Source organism: Mytilus californianus, unplaced genomic scaffold, assembly GCF_021869535.1.
Source record: "Mytilus californianus isolate M0D057914Y unplaced genomic scaffold, xbMytCali1.0.p SCAF_2, whole genome shotgun sequence".
Lineage (NCBI taxonomy): Eukaryota > Metazoa > Mollusca > Bivalvia > Mytilida > Mytilidae > Mytilus > Mytilus californianus.
In genome coordinates this window covers 127,234,324-127,257,100 of record NW_026262668.1, presented here as the reverse complement: position 1 = coordinate 127,257,100, position 22,777 = coordinate 127,234,324, and the positions used below count along the sequence as shown (strand labels likewise).

The following is a 22,777-nucleotide window of genomic DNA, read 5'->3' as shown; positions in this document are numbered from 1 at the left end:
GTCTGCATATATCTGTTTATAAGCATCCTTTCAAAAATCTACAAGTCAATATATAGGGTCAGATCCATGTTAATTAAGGATATTGTATTTGACGAGATCTTTACCTCTCCGGATGTATGATTTTTAAGCTGCTTATCTGCTTTGTTATATATAGGCAATGTATTTATATAAGTTCTACGTAAAAGGAGCGGAGATAATGTGATCATATATATTTTGAGTTTAAAATTAACTATTTTTGCTGCTCGTGACGACTTACGCCTTGTATCTACGTTAGCCATTCTTTTTTTATGAAACAAAGCAGGGCCTTCTCTTTCAATTTGTCTTTAAGTTTGGAATGGGGAATACTTGTGTAAAGTGTAGAAAAGTCAAATGTTTTAATAGTATTGCAAGATGAAGTAAATCTTTAGACGAAGGACAGATAATACAATTGCAAGATAGGTGAAGACGAAAGCCAAGCAATAGTCCAAAAAAACACCACACGAAAATATACATAAACATGTTGAGCAACACGAGCCCACTTGATTTCGGGCTGAAATCAGGTGTTTATGAAAGAGTAAACACTACCTGTATCAATTGTAACACCCATTGTGTTGTTTATTGGGTAGAAATTAACCCAAAAACGATAATCGAAAAAAAAATGATATGGGATTACGACTTCGACCAGTGAAATTCAGTTACATAACGGTCAACCAAGTCATTATGTCGACCGTAAAACTTATGAAGATGAGGCTTCAACTTTACCATAAAAAATCCATTGTTCTGTAACATTATTCTATGTTATTATGATTTTTAGATTTTAGATTTACGAGTTTTGAATCTCCCTTTAATGGTATCTTCTGTCTCAGTTTTATTCCTTGAAAATGGAAGTCATATAAGAACTTATCCTAAGTTTTAATTGTCTTGCTAAAAACAAAGGCATCTGATCGTTCGTTATTTGGAAGAAGTGGGAGAATAATTAATAATATTACTCATATATATAGAAACTTATCATAGGGTTTTGATCGTCTTGCTAATAAACAAGGCATCGGTTCGTTATTTGGTAGAAGTGGGGCAAATATAACAATGCTAAAGATAGTAACAAAATCTGTTACATATGCATAACTTATTTAACTTTATCAAATTACATGTAAATTAGTTTATATATCAACATTTGGATACCTTTTGAAAACCATGATCATAGGTATTTATCTAAAGAATTATATATGAAAATCAATAATTCAGGTTTATCATAAATTACATTTTTTAATCAAATAATATCATTATTAAACAAATGATGTATATAAATGTCGTGTTAATGTTTCAGTTTGCAGGCTGTACCCTCAGTTAGACAAAGGTAAGGATTGTTCTTCTGCTCTTTGAAGGCATAGATACATGTTTTTAAGTAGACATTTTCCGTGTTTATGTATTGTCATTGTCCAAATTTGTTAAACCTTTACCTTTTTTAATTTATTCGTATTTTTTGGTTTATATTTTCATGTATCAAAAATGGAGAAATTGTTCACATTTACAGAAATTGTACTATCTAATTCCTATTTATCATTAAAAAACCCAAACATTTTCTTTATATTGATTACGTTTGAATATTCATAAAAAGTAAGAATAAAAGACTGTCTGTATTCATAAACAAAATATGCGATCATCTTTTTTTTCCGTCTTGATACAAAATTTTGTTAGCATTTTCTTTACAATACAAATTGTTTAATTACAGAAGAATGGAAATTTACATAATTCTTGTTGTCTTGTTGTTAGCATCGTCTGGGTCATTGGCTCAATTCAATCCTAGTTGTAAGTATATTGTAAGCATCATATTGAGCATCGGCTCAATTTTTTCCTAGTCGTAAGTATATTGTAAGCGTCATATTGGCCACTAGCTCAATTTAATCTGCTCGTAGGTATATTGTACGCATCATATTGGGCATTAGCTAAATTTAATCCTACTCGAAAGTATATTGTGAGCATTCTATTGGGCACTGGCTCAATTTAATCGTAGTCGTAAGTATATTGTAAGCATCATATTTGGCATTGGCTCAATCTAATCCTACTCGTAAGTATAATGTGAGCATCATATTGGGCACTGGCTCAATCTAATCCTACTCGTAAGAATACTGTTATCGTCATATTGGACAACGGCTCAATTTAATCCTAGTCGTAAGTATATTGTAAGCATCATATTGGGCACTGGCTCAATTTAATCCTACTAGTAAGTATATTGTAAGCATCATATTGGGTAATGGCTCAATTTAATCCTAGTCGTAGGTATATTGTAAGCATCATATTGGGCACTGGCTCAATTTAATCCTACTAGTAAGTATATTGTAAGCATCATATTGGGCACTGGCTCAATTTAATCCTACTAGTAAGTATATTGTAAGCATCATATTGGGTAATGGCTCAATTTAATCCTAGTCGTAGGTATATTGTAAGCATCATATTAGGCACTGGCTCAATTTAATCCTAGTCGGAAGTATATTGTAAGCATCATATATATTGGGCACTGGCTCAATTTAATCATAATCGTAAGTATGTTTTAAGCATCATATTGGGCACTGGCTCAATTTAATCCTAGTCGTAGGTATATTGTAAGCATCATATTTGGCACTGGCTCAATTTAATCCTAGTCGTAAGTGTTAAACCACAAATAACATTTACGGTACCAATTTTACTGCACCAAAAGCGCCTTTCGACAATAAATGTCTCTTCAGTGATGCTCAAGGCTAAAATATTCGAATATCCAAAAATTATTTTTAAAAAAATGAAGAGATTATAAACAAAAAAGAATACAAATTATAACCAATACATTTGAATAAGGGTTTGCAATTTTTTCATGTATAACTTAAAATATTAACATATTATATCAAAAGTTGCACTGTCTTTCGATTCCTGTTTTGGGACCATGACAAGGTATTTACATGACTTTGCTTTAATAAAAAAAATTCTGGAATATGTAACAAATATATAGACTCTGTTTGGATAATTCAAAGTTGTTTTCTATTCTATGGCTTATTTAGTAACATATTATTTATTTCGGTCGTTTCCAGTGACCGTTGATAGTTGTACAAAGAGCAGTTTGAAGCTGACTTTGAACGATGCCGCTCAAGATGGAATCATCTATATTCAAGGTCAAGGGGCCGCTTGTAAACAGTTGACGGCGACCGGTTCGAACATCCACGAATTTAACTTTGGTGCTTGTGGCATTGCATGGGTAAGTAATAATACATGGACATGTGCGCTGTAAATTTCATATAACTCCTTTGTATATAAAGATTCATAGAATATCTATAACAAGAAAAAGACAAAAATAAATGTATTTGTATAATTCAAAAAGATAAAAAAAAATATATAGTATCTTATTTTATACCGGTAGTCTTCACGAGAAACTATTTTAATAACATTTCTTTCTAACAGAAACAATGTTACTTTACGCTTTGGTAAATTCAGGAGTGTAGATTAATAAAAATAAGAAGTTGTGGTATGATTGCCAATGAAACAACTCTCCACCAGAGACCAAAAGTTACTTTTTTTTATCTTTATCCAGTGTTATTTCATCTCAGGACATCTTTAAAGCTAAATTAATAAATTAGGAATATTGGGGTAAAATCAATTATGTTCAAAACCCTGAATTGGATAAAGTTTAAATCAACTAATAACTTCTCTTTTTATATTGCCATTGTCGTGTTTTAACAAGTCTGCATGTTAACCTTTCTCATATATAACTACATATTGTGGAATCCTTTCAAAAACAGTCAGACATAAATTGCACATAGAAAAAATACACGTTTCTTGTTAAAAACCTGTATTTTAAAGTTTGTGTTTACTTAATTCATCTAACATTCCGCAGGAATCATCATTTAAAGTAATTGTCCAGAAGAAACAACTATATCAAACAGGAGACGATAAACAAATACCAGTAATGTGTTTGGCCGACCTGACCGACATCTCATTAAGTGGGGATGTTAACAACTTGTAAGTCATGACTATTTATATCTTTCCTCTTGGCACTAGAGACATATATACCGTCTCTGTTATATATACCGTCTCTGTTTTTGTGGCTAGAGACTTATATACCGTCTCTGTTTGTGGCTAGAGACATATATACCGTCTCTGTTTGTGGCTAGAGACATATATACCGTCTCTGTTTGTTTCAAGAGACATATATACCGTCTCTGTTTGTGGCTAGAGACATATATACCGTCTCTGTTATATATACCGTCTCTGTTTGTGGCAAGAGACATATATACCGTCTTTGTTTGTGGCTAGAGACATATATACCGTCTCTGTTTGTGGCTAGAGACATATATACCGTCTCTGTTTGTGCATTAAGTATACTGAATTACTGTTTTTGTAAGTAAGAAAGTAAGTAAGTAAATTTTTTTTAGAGTCGGCATATATATACATAATAACAGACAAAACATGAACTCTGGTGAGCTCTTTAACCGACTATCACATACAAAAATCATGCAGCATCATGCAAATACTAATAAATAAAAATGAAAAAGCATGCAAATATAATGAAAGCAAATTAATTTTGATTTCTGAGCCTCCAGAGTCAATGCTCATGCGGCAAGCACCTCTGTGTGCATTGAATGGGGGAACCAGCAAATCACTTGAATATCATAAAAAAACTAACAAACTAAAAAGCATAAAATCAATAAATAGATAAATTATTAAGCACTGCCATTTGATAGCAGGTATATATAATAAATGCATAAAAAAACAGAGCAAATGGCCATAATAAAAAGAAAGAAAGAAATTTCAGCAATGAGACAGCACTGGATGGAAACTACATGAACTGCAGTTGCATTTTTTACCCCAACAGTTAATTGTAACTTAGGCTAGAGATATTCAGGTTTTTAAGTCTACCAATAAACAATTCAAATTGATAATTAAAACGAAAATAGGTCGAAAAAAAATATTCCCTTGAATTTGACAGTTGTAGGTAATTGATCCTACATTTCATTGCAGTAAAACATTTCTGGGTCATAAACATATATCTTGGGTATTTCAAAGCACCATTATTTTTTTTATTTGGGGTTTCTATTGAATATTTTGGAAACTTGAGGTTACATGGTTACTAAAGCTTGTACACAGGTTAAAAAAGGGGGAAAATTTGATTGGTTAACTTCCAGTGATGGTTATTTTCTTATATGCAATGAAATGTTATGTGAAATTTTTTCTATGGTACTGGACAGGATACTCATGCCAAGTATTTCTTTATTTGAAACAAAGATAAATTCTGCACAATTTTTTGAAAAGTGCAAATTTAACAAAGACTTAAATAGGGGAAAATCAATGGTGGTATTACACCTATGATAGGTATTAACTTTTATTGCTTTCAAAACTTTTGATCTTAAAGTCTCCTTTTAATTTATATTTTCAAGAAGTAAGTAGATTTGTATTGTATAATTACATGTCCCTGATTTTAATGCAATTGCGTAGTAAATATGATATATTTGATTTAAAACAATGAAAATATTCTTGTAATCCCGTCTTGGGCTTACACACAATTAGAGTAATATAGTGAAGTTGTAAATTATAAACACACTTGCATTGTAAGATACAAATCATTCAAAGCAATTAACATTTATTAAGCAGCAATTGTTTGCTTTAAAATGTTCGATCACTGGAGCATGTGTGCGTTTATATAACATATCAATGTTTTTGTTTATTTTCTAAGAGACAAAGATGACGATGCCGGGCAAAATTTAACAGTAAAACCAACCGCTTTTATGAAGTTATATAGCGACGGAGTTGATGTTACCGGTGGTAACGTAAAACTGACTGATATGCTGACCTTAACCATGGAACTTGATGCTGATTATCTTCGTAAGTTAAAAGTTTTGATAATAATTTTCATCAGTCTCGAATATATCGTACATACAAGTCAGCAGATTTTTTACTGTCAGGAGCCTGTAATTCAGTGGTTGTCGTTTGTTGATGTGTTACATATTTGTTTTTCGTTCATTATTTTGTACATAAATTTGTCCGTTGGTTTTCTCGTTTGAATTATTTTACATTTGTCATTACGGGGTCTTTTACAGCTATACAGTCCTGCATCCATGCACAAGAAAGTTAAAATTTCCTATCTTCTCTCAATCATAAAATGGTTAAGAAGGGCTATAAATCTGTCATTTCATACTGATAAGGCGTCTGATAATATTACTTAACAAACAGATGTTTAAAACACAAAATTGTTAAACTTTAAAAGTTTTAGGAAAATGCACAGGCACATGGGGGGTTGACCCCCTTTTTTTTGCGTTTAATTCTTATTTTGGAAATATTCTTTGATGTTGTTTATCCTGACTTTCAAGATTTATTTGAAAACCTAATTATTTTTAAATATGGTTTTTAAAAATATTCTAATCTTGCAAGTTATTGAAAAAATCAAATTTGGAAAAAAAAATTAAAATCACATATAATGAAAAAAAAGATATATTTCTTGATTGGTATTTTGTATTTCATTTTTATCCCTTCTTGTAACAATTGTCACCTATAGATTGAGAAAGAAACCATGTGGTATCTGTGAACTAACATAATATAATTGATGTGACAGTTTAATTTGAAAATATGGTATTTTCTAAGTGGTGCAGGAGATAAGTTCACTTTTTATTCAACATCATTTTGATGCAAATTCTTGGGCTTAGTTGTAAGACTGTATATGCGGTATGGGCTTTGTTCATTGTTGAAGGCCGTACGGTGACCTATAGTTATTAATTTCTGTGTCATTTGGTCTCTTGTGGAGAGTTGTCTCATTGGCAATCATACCACATCTTCTTTTTTATATTATCTAAAAATAAGAGGTGTGAATGGTAAACTTTCATTAAACAAGACTTAAAAAGTCACCTGATTCCAATGTATCAAAGAAAAATGTTGAGTGTCTTAAGAAATGGCTCAATAATAATAATATAATAATAATAAATTCTTTATTTAAAGAGGGTAACTCAATAAGAACTAGTCATATTTTCATTGAGGCCCTAAAACAAAATACATGTATACAGTTTACATTTATACATTAAAATACTTGCATAGAATTTTCAAGAAAATGATTGTGACAATGTTTCTTGAATAATTCCACATTGCGACAATTTTTTATTGTAAATGGTAAATTATTCCATAGTACCTTATAATAATGAAAAGATTTTTTTTTTATAAAAATTAGCATTTGGTCTTAGATCAAATAGATCGTTATTAGAGACAGATCGTAAGTTGTAGTATTTAACATTATTATTAATTACCATTGATAAGTAATCAGGTGTTAATTCATTTACAATTTATTATACTTCATGTCAAAATGCCAGATTTTGATTGGTTAATACGAGGGAGACAATTTACTCTATCCCATGGCAAATACTCTATTATCCTTCACGGAGACGCTTGCTCAAGTGTGCGCTTTAATAAATACGGATGATTGTTATGTACAAGACGACATAGTTTATTACTTTGAATTTGAAATTTAATAGACAGTAATAACAGAACATTCAGTATAATAGATTAAATAACACATATCTGAGAGGGTGATAGAGCAGATTGCTACCCCTCGAAAAGACGTTGTCAACCTTGGCTTCGCCTCAGTTGACAATGTTTTCTCGGGGTAACAATCTGCTCTATCACCCTTTCTGCTATGTGTTATTCATATATTTACACATAAGAATTGATCGTTGGCATTTTACTTTTTTTGTATAAAGGATAGCCATTTTAAAGAAGAAAACATAAAATTTGATACATTCAAGTATAATTTTTGCTACTCTTTTCTGAAGTTTTATGATTTTATCTTACTCTTTTTGTAATACATTTCCCCAAACTGAACTACAATAGTCTATATATGGTAGAATATATGCATTATAAAATAGTTCTCTTATGTGTATATGCAAATATTCTATAAGTTTATACAAGAGTGATATTTTAGATGAGATAATCTTACATATACGATTAACATGTTCTTCCCAGCTTAAATTTTCATAAATGTCAATTATAAGTAATGAAAGAATACACAGTTAATACATGTTTCGTTTATGGTAATACTTAATTCTGATAGTTGTGTAAGTTTTTGTTTTGAACTTAAATTCATACTTTTTGTTTTTTGTGCATTAATTTTCACACTGTTATTGTAACACCAAGAATGTACAGCATTTAAATTTTTGCAATATGCTGTTAATTTTTTCAATTTTCTTATCATGAAAATGCAATGTTAAATTATCAGCATATAAATCCATGTTGGAGTGTTTCACATGAAGTGATATAAATTAATAATAATAGAGGACATAAAATAGAACCTTTAGGCGCTCCATATTTTACAAACGTTTTATCAAATTTAATATTTGCGTATTTAACTTCTTGACGTTGTTGTCTTTCAGACAAAAATGGTTTTATCCAATTTATCATATGTTCTCCAATATGATAAAATTTTAGCTTTTCTATAAGTACTGCGTGGTTAATAGGATCAAAAACCTTACTGAAATCCAAAAAAAAACACAGTACCAACTATTTCTGCATTATCTAAATAGTTTAACCATTTGTCAATTATTTTAGTCAGAGCGGTTTGACATGAATGACCTCGTCTGAAACCTGACTGAACTATATGTAATATTTATTTTATTATTCAAGGATTCACATATCTGTGTATATAGTTTTTACATGTCTTTTAAAAATCTTAGATATGGTATTTAAAATAGAAATTGGACGTTAATTGGAGAGAACATCATTCTGTTTGCCTCCTAGCATGTTTTAATTTTTCCAGAAAACGATTAGATGTTTTACTTTTGTTTATTAGACAAGTTAGTGATGGCGATATTATCTCTGCAATAAGCTTTTAAAAATGGGACCAATTCCATCTAAACCTGCAGATTTATTAGTAGTAATGTGTTTCAGTTGTGTACACAACTCTCCAACACAAAGGAGGTTTAATTAAAAAAATTCTGGTTCCTTCAATTTTTTACAAGTAAAATTTTGTAACAAAGAAAAATCCATATCTGAAGTATTATACTAAAAAAAATTTTCAGCAATGTATTAACAATATCTTCGGTTATAAAAAGTTTTAAAAACTCTTTAAAACGTAGTTCGCAATCGCCATTATTGTCTCTGGTCATATTTATAACTGTCTATTTACGTTTGAATGTTTTTATTTTAGAGGATTTTGATATCAAAGCGAAATACTGCACAGCATCAACCATCCCAATTACAGAAAATACGTAAGATATTAATTATGGATACCTTTTGTATTTTATTTTTTAGAATCCTTTTGGTCATGCAGCTCCTACCGTTGCAGCGTATTTCCGCATTTCTGGCTTTCAAATGATTTGGTTTGAGCTTTCCCGATGAAAGTATTCTAGAAAAGCGCTTCGGACGCTTGCACTTTATAAAATGTTTAACTCCGTTTAGAGCTGCATAAATATACAAATAAGGTTTTTTGTATTAAGATAGAAAGACAGATGATAACATTGAATTACAGTAGATTAAAGTAAAATAAGAATGGGATAAGTAGTACCGGTTTTTGAAACCATTTTGGAAATGATTGTCTATGCCTTTGCGTACCATGACATCTGATTGAAGAAAATGAACCGGAATGAAATACTAGTGTGATATGTGATTCAATGTATATATTTTCCCAGATGTGCAACAGATACAGAACTTTTCCCAGAATTCTCCAAACCAGCACAAGGATACTTGTCGGCTACCTTTGGTGCTTTCCGCACAACTGACCTCAATGGTGGATCTGTTCCCATGACGTTTACCTGTAGCTTACAAGTTTGTTTAGGAAGCTGTTCTGTTGTAAGTAAAATGTTCATGTACAATAAGGTTGTCACTTTTTACTGAAATAATTTAATGATGAGTTTTATAATTTTCTTATATTTTTTTTTTGGGCAGGTTTGGGTAGGGATTGGTTTATTTTACGTTATAACGACATAGGAGGGAATTAGAGGCAACAGTAGTTTACCGATGTTCAAATATCCTAAATCCACAAAGAAGATATAATTTAAGGTTACAAACAAAAACTTAAGGAGTCGCATCAATTCAAAAGGACCGAGAGCTGATGCGTCGCCAGGGAATACCATGTCCGTCAAATTACATAATTTATGTTTCATATTTTCCGCTAATAAGACTCTTTAAAACGTTTTTTAAAAATACAGATTCTTCTACAACGCCACATGAGATAAGATATTTCTCCGTTCTTTTCAGCGCATTTACATTGTTAACAATTAGATAAATATTGTTGGCTCGTTGTGTGGTGTTGGTATTTCAATCATTTCATATTTTTTGGAATCTTTGTTTCTAAGGACATTTGAACTCTAAAAAGACAGTGTTAAACCTAATTCTAAAACAGCATAATTGACATAAGCTAATTTCTACTCTTATATCTTAAAGAACAACAAATTCAAATATTTTGAAATATTTAAGCTAGACAAATTTCAAGACATTTTAAGCCTTTAAAACAAAGAAAATTGTATCTCTAACAATAAAGATTAAAGTCATATGAAACGAGTTTCTTATAATTTTAATGTTATCGGAATTATTGAACCAATGCATGCATATATACAAAACTATTTTTTTTATATTGATTACGAATCTATAACGTTTTATCGACAAATAATATTTCAGTCAGTGATTGTTGATCGCAAATTAATTAACTTTCGAGTTTGTTGCCGAAGTTTACATGATCGTCACATAGATAAACAATCAACACAGAGCATGTGGAGCACGTGGCAAAGAAGTGAATTTAAAAAGAGCCATAATATTTTTTTTAACAGTTGTTAAATGATTTGTTGTTTTAAATTTGTTCTTTAAGAATCAGTTATTACTATTTACCTTCCACTGCAAGTTTATTTACATTCTTTCATCAGGATTTTCCCCCTCGAAATTGCGCTGTGCGGTGACCGAAGTTCTAAGAAAGGTCTTGTAGTTAAGGTCACTGCATACGGGAAATCGGCGAATTAGTGTACGGAAAGTCAATAGTTCAATAGCAGTACATTTAAGAAGATTTTGATAATATACAGGATTTTCTTTTACATTTAGTTCACATACACTTGTTTTATAGTAAAACTTACCCTTTCAAGTATATAAAACATATTCAATTATTTTTTTTAAATTTTAAGTTCATATGACTTTAACTCAAAAACTGAATAAAAGTCCAAAGGAGGAATTTTATGCAAAGTTGGTGAGTCAGAGTCCCAGTTTACACATACATAATCGTTTACTCGTTATGATTCTCAACCCAATTATTTGCAATTTTTCTTAATATTTTATTTTCGTTGACTCGGCATGTCGTAATTAAGGAGTTAGCCGCCATATTGACTTGCTGATACCTATAAATGTTTGATTTATACAATAGAACCGAAAATTAAGCAACACATATCGCAAACACTCCATGTGTATCGCTCACGAATTCAAGTATTTGTAGATATAAAAACCATGAAAGATTTGTTTGCAATTAAATAGGGAAATGTCCTTCTTAAACAGATCTAATGATGCGTTTTTATGGTCATTCAACATCAAAATTTACACATAGGACAGACAGCATTCCTAGAAATTCTTATTTTGTCTTTAAATAGAGCTATGGATAAGTAAATTTTAACTGATAAAACTGAATATTTTATTTTTGCAACTTCTTAATAAATGTTGTATTTCGAAAACGGGTTTTTTCTGACTGATTTATTGTAATGGATAATATTTGAATTTAGACCACATGTTCTAGTGGTTCTAATGGATGGGGAAGAAAAAGAAGAGATGTAATGGATGTCATTGTTTCCGGAAGCCTCCGTCAGAAGAGAGGAGCAGACGACCAATCACCATTCGATGACATCAACGTCGGTTCAACGCTCAGAATTATAGCTAATGATGTTGTTATTGAAGGTAATTGTTATTTATAAGAAACCCGAGCTTGAATGATTTCATGGTAACTTAGTATTCTTTATACTATCTGACCGTCCGACAAATAAGTTGAATATGTACCGATTATCAGGTTGTCTGCATATTGAAATTGTAAAATATAAGCTGCGAGTCACAATATGAAGCCCTTTTCGAGTAAGCGCGGCGAACAAGTTTAAAAATGCTTCATATTATGCCGAGCGGCTGATATTTTACAATATGAATATGCAGACAACCAGATAATCAATTTATCGGGTTTTATTTGCGTATTTTGCATAATAGAAACAAGAGTTTTCTTTGATTCACCAGTAAACCGGAAGATGACTTGATAACATCGGTTCATTCATTACGACGTCGGTGATATGTCCGGTTAAAAGTTATCAAGGCTGGGTCAGCGTATTTGAGCAGATTGTTTCAGTCAGTAGGACGATCGATAATAATAATCACCCTCTATTTCTGTACAAAACATATTATGTAATTATTTTTTTTTTAAATAACATGATACTTAAGACTGTATGTGTCGCAGTGCTGCTGTTTTTTTTTTTTTTTTTTTTTTTTTTGGCGTATGCATCATCCATCTCCTTTTATGCATATCTTTATCAATATTTAGTCACAACATTATCTTACGCTGAGTGATGATTACGATGAAAGCTGTACTAAAAATAAATATTTATGAGGTAAATACTGAGTATTCTCCTTAAATGATATTGCCAAATAAACAAGTATAGGCACACATTTTTTGTAGGTGTGAAAAATAAGATACTTCCTTTCTCAGATTAGTCTGATCAGTCTGTCAAAATCCTAAACGTCTGTTAATGCAGAACATCTGTACATACAAATATGTCTGTCAGGAAAAATCATTTCATATCCTGCTTATCCCAAGTCATCTGTAAACCAAAAATGTTCCGATTCAACATATAATTTAGTGTGAAAGTATACCCAATGATCAAACTATAAAGCAAACAAACCTATAGGCAATGAATATTAATGACTTCCTTTTGTATATACCAGTGACTACCTTCATCTATTATATTGGCGATGAAATTTTTAATAATCATAATAATAATTATAATAATAATATGTTTCTTTACGCCATTTTAATACATTTTACTTAAAATTTTCTTAAGATCAAATACTTATGTTTAAATGTTTTATTTCAGATGGCGATGACAATAGTGAAGTTTGCATTGATAAATGGCCTATGATTCTTGGTTTGCTTGCCTTGCTTATTGCATTTTTGTCGTCTGCTGGAGCTGTTGTATACCTCTATAGAAAATTGTCAGCAAAATCACCTAAATCAACAGAACTTCACGCCTTCAGTGAAAAATGCGGTTACTGAACCGGATAAAAATAATGACTGTATTTTTTGTCACGATTCAAGAATTATTTATTTATTAATAAATCATAGTATTCTTATGTGATCTCTTATTATGATAGGGATACAAATTTTGTCCGATTGGTCGTAGATTTTAAACTTTTGAGTAGAAGGTTAGTAAAAACCATTAACCTTAAAGTTCTGTGAAATACATCAGCCAGGAAAGTAACGCTTTAGAGTTTGAATTCGTGCGGAGAGGGTGGAAAATACTTTAAGTCGAAGAAAAACAGAACACACCATGGCAAATCGAGAAAAAAACGCTGAAACGACAAAAAACAATCGGCAGTACACTATGCTGAAGAATAAAGGTTTGAGACACCTATAACCAGCGGGGTTAATTCAGATGCTCCAGACAGATGAGCAGTTCCTGGTTCGTCAGTTACACTCTTTTTCTCAATTTTATGTATATAAAATAAGAAGATGTGGTATGATTGCCAATGAGACACCAGAGATCAATTGATGCAGATATAAGGAACTATAATTTCTACGCCATTTGGTCTCTGGTAAGGAATTGTCTCATTGGCAATCATACCACATCTTCTTAATTCTATATACGCCGCCGTACTGCTCATAACAATGAGAAAATCCCATACCGTATAACAAGCTATAAAAGGTCCCTACATAACAAATTGTAAAACAATTCAAATAAGATAACTAACAGTCTGATTTATGTACAAAACAACAAACGAAAAACAAATATGCTATACAGAAAAAAACGTCAACCACCGAATTACAGGGTCCCGACTTTGGACAAACACACACATAATGTGGCGGGATTAGACATGTAAATGGGCGCTAAACCCTCCCCTAACCTGGGACACTGGTGTAAAAAAAGGAAAATTAACAATAGGGAACGAAAAATCGTCCCTTTTGTCCTAAATTTTTGTGTAGAGTTTCCCTGAAATATCTAAATACAGGAAAGGACAGTTATTATCGTTGATATTTAATAAATGTGTACATATATTTTTTTTTAAATCCGTCCTATTGATTTTTCGTAATATGTTTCCAGATGACGATGGCAACAATAAGGTTTAAAAGAGTTCATTTCCATTTGTTCTTGTCATGATCGTTGAGAAAACGCCAATTTGTCATCTATTGGTGATGTTATGTACCTTAACAGAAGACGTAACTTGATAAAAGAGAGGCGAAAGATACCAAAGTGAATTCAAACTCACAAGGCGAAACAAACTGACAAAGCCACAACTCAATCCTTAGTTGTGTAGTAAAGTGCTTTTTCTTTTTTGCCTTGGTGTTTGCTGTTTTTTCCCTTATGATTTTTGTTTTACTCTAGGTATCTTCCCTCCTTTACAATGAACATTATTATTAGAACATTATTATGTACTTTTCGATAGATTAGTTGTGTCATTTTTCTACAGGATCACCTAATTTAAGGTTCATTTTATGTTCCTGTTTCAAAAACAATTTGTTTGAAATATTCATGATATCTGTATATCTCAATGCTAAAGATGCCATTGTTCTGCAGTTTTGAATAGATGAAAAGTAAACAATTAAGTATAAATGTACTACATGTACATGCATGCTTTACAACACCATTCAGTGCTTTTTAATACTATTTGATGGATACATCGTCATACCAATAATTGGTGATTAATTCAGAACGATCTAATATTACAACACTATATTTCCTTCAAAAGGTGCAGTCATTTTTTATTATTCACCCCAGTTGTCTTCGCATAATAGTGAACAGTGATCCAGTAGTCCATCTGTCTGTTTATCCGCTATATATTAGTATATTAGTATATATTCAGTAACAATGACCAGATTCTAATTATGTTTGAAACAAGATGTAAGCTGCTTATTAAATATATATATATATATTACGAAAGTTTACTATTTAATAATGTTTTTGCATGGCTACAATACAAAGGCATTCCGATGTATTGCTATCGCCTAGATTTCCATTACGTAACATTCGTTTTGGGTTTGTAACCGATCTATAAACATGATAAATACGCGGATATTAACGAGTGCAAAATAACATTCCTTATCGTTTGTTATAAAAACATCTCTTCAATGAATACTGATAAAAATATTTTTGTTTAGAAAATAAATTAATAATATGAAAATGTTTTGTCGTTAGATATATATATATAAGTAAAAAATCATTGATAATATCTATGCACACGTACCGAAAAATTGTGTTAAAGCATGCGGAAGAATATCTCAAGAACGTTTTGCGACAATCCCGGCAAGGACCGGTAATTCTGCATGGAAGATTGTTTTTGCGGGAAAATATGAATGCCTACTCATATCCAATCTTTAAGAAAAATCGAATTTTTACAGAAGAGTGTCCACCATGAACTTGCACTGCACTATTATTAGTATAGTAGAATAAAATGATATACAAATGGATGAAAATTATATATACATGTAACTGTTATATTAATATAATATATAACAACAAACCAGTGTATACTGATTTGTATCACTACAATATAATAGTTATTACGGTGAGGTTGAATTTCCTGTCATTTATTTTATCATCCACGCACGAACTTGTCTAAGAAAAAAAAATCTCTCTACATTAACCTCAGTTTTAGGTATAGAGATGTTATTTTTTTCTGTGACAAGTGCTTTTGACCATCCACAAGAACTTGCGGTCATCCGATGTTCAGTATTTTAGTACTTTGATTCGTATACTTTGTTCGCATAAACATAGCATAATTTAATCAGAAACAATATACTGTCCTTCAACATTTGACAAATGCAGGGATCTTCCACGCACATACTTGCTCTAGACATTATTTATTTCACTGTAAATAGGTGTTGTCGAGTAATCAAAATTCTGTCAATGTAACAAAATACACATTGAGTTCACTTATAACTTTAAATGTCAGAATTCATACAAACGCCTGCTTTATTCCAAATATTTTGATTTTTATTGCATCTAAACACAGATTAGTTTTTTTGTTAGTTGTTTTAGATTGAAACTGACATGAAATGTTTGTCTGGCACCCAAGACGCATATAAACAGTACTTTGTCTCAGTTCGAACTTTTAACATTACATCCCGTTTGTAATTTACATTAACCTAGCGCAAAGAGAATCGCCTTTCCCGAAAAATTGCACACTAATAGTTCATTTCTTGAAACATTGATACACACCGCTAAAGGTTTGTCTAAGCCATCTTTTAGCGATAAAATTTGTTTACAATACTGCCCATTTGGCGTAATAACAATGACATTATTTGTTTCTTGTCCGATTAGATAAATAAATCGGTTTCGATCTTCGGCAACTCCAGCAGGATACCGAATGATATCCTCATCACTGAAAGCCCATGATAGATTACCGTCTTTAGTATAACATGAAACTATGTTTTTTTCTGACTCTGTACATTTCACTTCATTACCACTGTAACAGATTTGTCTGGCAGAATGTCCGGGAACTTTGACACGATGTATTAACTTGCCATCAAAATTATAAAATATGATCTCGTGATCTGATGTTATAGAATGTATAGCGCGAATGGCTAAATGTTGCAAGTCTGCAGCAGTCCCAAAGCAGCGATGGCCTACATCTACTGAATTAAGTATTAGTTTAGTAGATATATTTATGAGTAGCATACGTTTTTTTATCTGAAAGAGTTACACATATATTATCGTTTGTAGTATGAACAAGGTCAAACGGTTTACCTGGTAAGTTCATGAATTCGAAATAATCCACATCATCTTCAGAGTATGTTATTAGTCTTTTATTGTCGAAATCTGCAAACAGAATTAAACCATCTTCTAAAATTTCACAACCATGCACACAGACATCATGTTTACCATGCGGCAGGTGTATGGTACTCTTTTTTGTCACTGTCGTTGGCACTTCAATCGGTGCTTGAAAATCGATGCTTCTAGTTGAAAGAGTTTCTGTTGATTGTTCTGTGTCTGTAAATATTTCACCAAAAGATGAAATTGTGTGGACAAGTGACGATAAGTCATCTGAAATAGTTATATCTAACTTGACAACTTCGTAATTGTTCATATCTTCTATATTACTATTTTCTTGATCAGCCTTCTCTGTCATTTCTTTAACCCCTAAAAATGTTTGTAAATCACTAGCATAGTGTTTGATATTTGTTATATCTAAATGCATTTGATCAAACAATTCCAATTTTTCTGTCATTTCACTTAACATCTTATTTAGTTTTGTTTGAACCTCAGTTTCAATTCCATAAAGTCTCTCTTGTATATCTTCTTGAAGTCTGTCTAAATGCTCATTAATTATCTTTCGAATATTTGATATTTTAGATAAGCACTGTTTCTTCTGGTTTCTGATTTGGATGGTATTCATGTATATGTTCTTTCTTAGTAATCGTATTTCCTTACGAGTGTCTGACAGGTTTTGTTCCAGTTTATCAAAAATGACCGATGTCTTTGCATTTTGTATTACCTCATTAATAGGTCAAAATTCCAGGCATTTCTTGTGGGTGTCGCTTACACATGATGCACAACACAAATCTTGATGAAATTTACAATACAATTCATATGTATTATTATGCAGAATACAAACGTCTTTAATGGACAGAACTGATTTGGGTAATCCTAAATAGTTCTCTATATTGACAAGTTCATGACGCATTGTAGATGAGGAATAGCTGTGATGTCTGGCGCAATTTTTACACAGGAAGTTTGCACATTCTGGGCACCATTTGGTGGCTTGTTTGTTACACAGGCTACATGTTTGAGTCTTAGAAGATTCCATACTGAATCACTGAAAAGGGACAAGAAATACTAACTACAGAAATGTTCAGATATTGTTTCCGTCGTAAAAGTCAAATTCCTGAAGAAAAAAATTAATTGAAGGCCTATTGTAAGATTAACATGTTTAATATCATAATCTCACTTGATTGTTATTTAAAATGACAATTGTTTGTAGAATAAAATTGAGAATGGAAATGGGGAATATGTCAAAGAGACAACAGTCCGACCAAAGAGCAGACAACAGCCGAAGGCCAATGGGTCTTCAACGCAGCGAGAAAATCCCGCACCCAGAGGTGGTCCTCAGCTGGCCCCTAAATAAAATTGTGTACTAGTTCAGTGAAAATGGACGTCACACTAAACTCCAAAACATATAAATGAACTAAAATTAAAAAACATAAAAGACTAACAAAGGCCAGAGGCTCCTGACTTGGGACAGGCGCAAAAATGCGGTGGGGTTCAACATGTTTTGTGAGATCTCAACCCTCCCCCTATACCTCTAGCCAATGTAGAATAAAGAAACACATAGCAATACGCACAGTAAAACTCAGTTTAAAAGAAGTCCGAGTCCGATGTCAGAATAGGTAACAAAAGAAACTAAGCAAAATGACAATGATACATAAATTAACAAAGGACTACTAGCAGTTACTGACATGCCTGCTCCAGACCTCAATTAAACTGATTGAAAGATTATGTCTTCATCAAATGAAAATCAAGTACAATCCCTCCCATTAGGGGTTTAGTATCATACCATCATAAAATATATGAGAAGAACATAACCCGTATCATGCCAACAACTGGTCTTAGAATAAATGTGTTTATTTCCGATGCAAAGACCCTATGAGTGAATCAATATTAATACCAAAATATGCAATCCTTAATTACCTGACAACAGTATCGTAACTATATCCTTTCCGAATAAGTCTGTTAAAAGGTTTAGTTAGCTTTTGAGGTGAATGCCGACTTTTTTGTGCTTTGTAAAGAATAGTACCAGAAAATATTGGATGTGAAATACCTGAACGTATAAGATGTCTGCATGTTGATTTATATTTACGAATGATGTCCTTGTACCGATGATAAAATTTAGTAAATGTTTTGACTAGTTTGTGATATCGAAAACCCTGGTGTAATAATTTTTCAGTAATACAGAGATTTCTTTCGTTGAAATCAAATACGTTGTTTCATACACGAGCGAATCGAATAAGTTGAGATATATAACCACCATAAGATGGTGACAAGGGATATCTACTTACAATGCAGTATTGTTTCAAATAAATTTGTAGTTTTAGAAAATGATTTTTGAAAACGGGACAAATCATAATAAATGAATATCGATAACTCTCCAACTAAGTTTTTTTTTTCTGTTTCATCCAAATAGAAGAAAATGAAGAGGTTGGTATCACTAGGGCGATACCACTGCTAATGGACTGTTAGTCTCCGAGGGTATCATTAGCTCAACATTCATTGTTTCTGTACTGACAGGATTTATAACAAACCATTTTAAAATTCCCAGTTCACAAATTAAGAAATTATTAAGATACTAAGGTTCCAACTCCCTCAGGCAAAGTTGACCTTAGATGAATCTGGCTATTTTTTTTAAGGTCCCTTTAGGTGAAATAGCTAACGTTTCTACGTATTTACATATTCCAGGCTTTTAAATGTTTAGGTTTACGCGTCATTTATAAAGGTAAATTCAGAAGAAAAGTGCATCGAATGCAAGAATTTCATAAAGTGTTATTTTTCATTTGTGGAATTGCTTTCAAACATATTCTTTTCAAAGTTTGGTTATTAACCAAATAAGTTTTATTGAAGATTAATATGTCGTAGAAGTTCAATGTGTCATATTCCTGAACAACGACCACCACCAAACTCACTAATAAAAAATGATAAACCATGTTCTTATTAAGTTTCACAAAACCATATAATGCCAGAACATTTATTTGTTCACTATTGATGGTCGTCTCGCATATCAATTGTCTGAAGATGGAGAAGATACCAAAAATGTATAACAAAAATACAGAATCCCAAGGTAAATTCAATAAGGGTCAATCAAAAGTCCAATAAAGGCAGACAGAAAAATATCAAAAAAGAAAAACGACAAACAACAGCCCACAAAACACTTCTCAGAACAACTGAAGATTAAGCAATACGGTCCGCCCAAAACAACTTCATATTTTCTGGAAAGGTAAGCATTTCCAGTTTAACTAGGGGCATTCATTGATATATCTATATAAAAGCTTCCATTGCGGGGGGGGAAATTGGGTCATAACATCTGTGTAAGACTTCTGTTTGACTTTTAGCAGCCAGAATACATGTGTGCAATTAATTAAACAGATATGATAAATGAAAATATTATATGTTGTTTTTTTAAGGTATCAACCTAAAACACCAATATAAGCTCGAGGCATTATATTGGGTGAGGGTTTATACGATGTGTGAAATGTTGAAAAAAGTCCTATCGTATAGATATTACAATATGATGTTTTTCTGATGTGGCATGATAAAACCTTTGCAACCGTGGCTTATGTCGATATCTTCAAAGATGGCATTTTATGACAATTAATATGGATTGTTTTACAAATAAAATTTACTTGTAATTACAACTTATTAGGTATATTTATTTGATTCAGCACTTCGGACGGTCGAAATTTAAAAAGTGTTATTTTCATTTATAATAACTGAGTCTATACACTTAGGTTAAGGTGGACTGTTAGTATCCGAGGTATAATCAGCTCAGAAGTCAGTAGTTCGCAACTGACATAATTTATAACATACTTTTCTTAAATTCTCCGTTGATAAATTTAGACATTATTAAGAAATTACGGTTCCAACTTCCGCAGGCTAAGCTGATCATAGATGAATTTAACTATTCATGTTAGGTTCCTTATAGCTCCCCCTGGTATTTATACATACTTGGCTTGCAATTTTTTAGTTTGTGCGTTCTTGGCGAAGGTTACACGCCTCATTAATGCGTTTCGGACGCACGATATTTAAAAAGGTGTTATTGTCATTGATTAATGTGGAAAACTGTTTGAATCCTTTATTATGGTTTATCAACTTCTAAGAAACAATTATTGTAAAGAGACATCTACTTATATGGATATATACATATATAACATCTCGGTCGTGTGGCAAGTCCCCGTTGATAAATTAAGAAATTATTAAGAATAAGGTTCCAACTCCCTCAAGCAAGTGATAGACCTTATCGCATGTTTATGCATTCTTATCTTTCAAATCTTTAAGTTTGAGCCTTCCTGGTGAAGGTAAACACAGAAAAGCGCTTCGGACGTACGGAATTTATTATGTTTTATTTTCTTTTACCTTCATAAAATACTGCAAAATTTGTCTGTTTTTGTGTTTCTTTTGTAATCATATTTCTAGTATACATAAGTTATTATCATTATTTTTTTGTCTACAGCATTTCTTCCCTGAAGTAAAGGGGAAAAATCCTTTCCCCGTGAATAACATCAAAACTTTGTCAGGCCTCAAATCTGTAGACTTTCCTAAGATCTGTTTCCCGTACATCAAAACGTAAGTTTGTATATATAGTTATAATCACCAGAACTTACCTCTGCAGAGATAATTCTGCAATGAAATTTGTTCTAGCTGTAGAAAATCCAAAATGACATTCTGTTTACATATTGCTTCGTTTCATTACGAATACTTAGATTTTAAAGCAGTACACGAAAAGTTTGCACAGGTAGTTACTATCTAATTTCAAATATATTTGCCTAATAGCATATTCATTGGCTATCTTATGTTTTTATTAGTGAAATTTGATCATGTAATTTTGATATTGAAAATCAAATGCCCAGTGTTCCATTACAATTCAGTTCGACATAAAGTATTCAGTCATGCTGTATTGTATAGCATATCTTCTTGTTGCGTTCTACAGAAAATATAAACGTTATATTTCATATTTATTTTAGTTATACATTCAACAGCCAACAATGAGGAATGGTATGACGTAAATACTACTAAGAGTTCAATAGTAAGTGATCATGTCCCTACAATATCTCTGCTTAAGGCCTCCTCTGCACTTTTGAAGGTGTCTTCTATGTATTGACTACCTACACTACACAAACAATCCTTCAAATTTCGTTTCATCTCGGCTTCTAGTAAGTGTCTTACGATTTATCTTTCTGTGTTGTTAACTAGTTCTCTTACTTCTGTTTAAGAACTTGTCAACTTGTCATTAATTTTGTGTAACAAAGCATATAAAAATAATGAAATTAGCAATTTTGGAAGTGTCAAAAAATCTATGAATGTTTGGATAACTTTTGTGCTTTTGATGATCCGTTCAATCGGTTGACAGTGATGACTTTTCGACTCCGTACACTACATTTTCACATATTCTTATCAAACAGAAGATATCTTATTTAATTAAATGGTTCTTTGAAAAAAAAAATATGCAGATTTATGTGCTGCAACTTATATAAATCCTTCTACTGTAATGAAAAAAAGGAAAATATGCTTAATATACTTGCAACCCTCAAATATATGTCCAGTCTCAATTCGGTATCCTTTCCTCAGATCTTCGTCTTATTCTACATTGCGTCATAAACGTCACCAATATATGTCCTTTCTTTTCTCAAATCTGTATCCTTTCAACAGGTCCTTTGTTGACGTCAGGATTATAAAAACGTCTTTGAGGAAATATTTGTGTTGTCAAAGGCATAAATACGACTTCCATTTTTGAATGAAATCGACAGAAGTTAAGGCCATTGAAGAACTATCTACATAAAGAGGTTCGACAGGGATGAGGGGATGGGAAGCGGAAGTCAGGTGGCAGAAACCAAGGGAAGAAGAAAAGGGAACCAGGAGAAGAGTGGGAG

At 31.8% G+C, this 22,777-nt stretch overlaps 1 protein-coding gene and 1 long non-coding RNA gene across 2 annotated transcripts; one reads left to right on the top strand and one right to left on the bottom strand.

The window, feature by feature from the left end:
- The first annotated feature begins 1,298 nt into the window (after positions 1-1,298).
- LOC127730957 (uncharacterized) lies at positions 1,299-13,617 on the top strand. Its single transcript, XM_052239599.1, has 9 exons — positions 1,299-1,333; positions 1,709-1,785; positions 3,039-3,202; positions 3,839-3,963; positions 5,675-5,823; positions 9,125-9,185; positions 9,606-9,765; positions 11,673-11,844; positions 13,020-13,617. Exons 2-9 carry the CDS (start codon positions 1,713-1,715, stop codon positions 13,196-13,198), a joined length of 1,083 nt encoding a protein of 360 aa, XP_052095559.1. The 5' UTR covers positions 1,299-1,333; positions 1,709-1,712; the 3' UTR covers positions 13,199-13,617.
- Positions 13,618-13,880: 263 nt separating this feature from the next.
- On the bottom strand, positions 13,881-21,711 carry LOC127730964 (uncharacterized). The gene is made up of 2 exons (XR_007995404.1): positions 21,512-21,711; positions 13,881-17,955 (listed from the first exon to the last, which is right to left on the bottom strand). It is a non-coding gene; the product is annotated as an uncharacterized LOC127730964 (long non-coding RNA).
- Between the last annotated feature and the right edge of the window lie 1,066 nt (positions 21,712-22,777).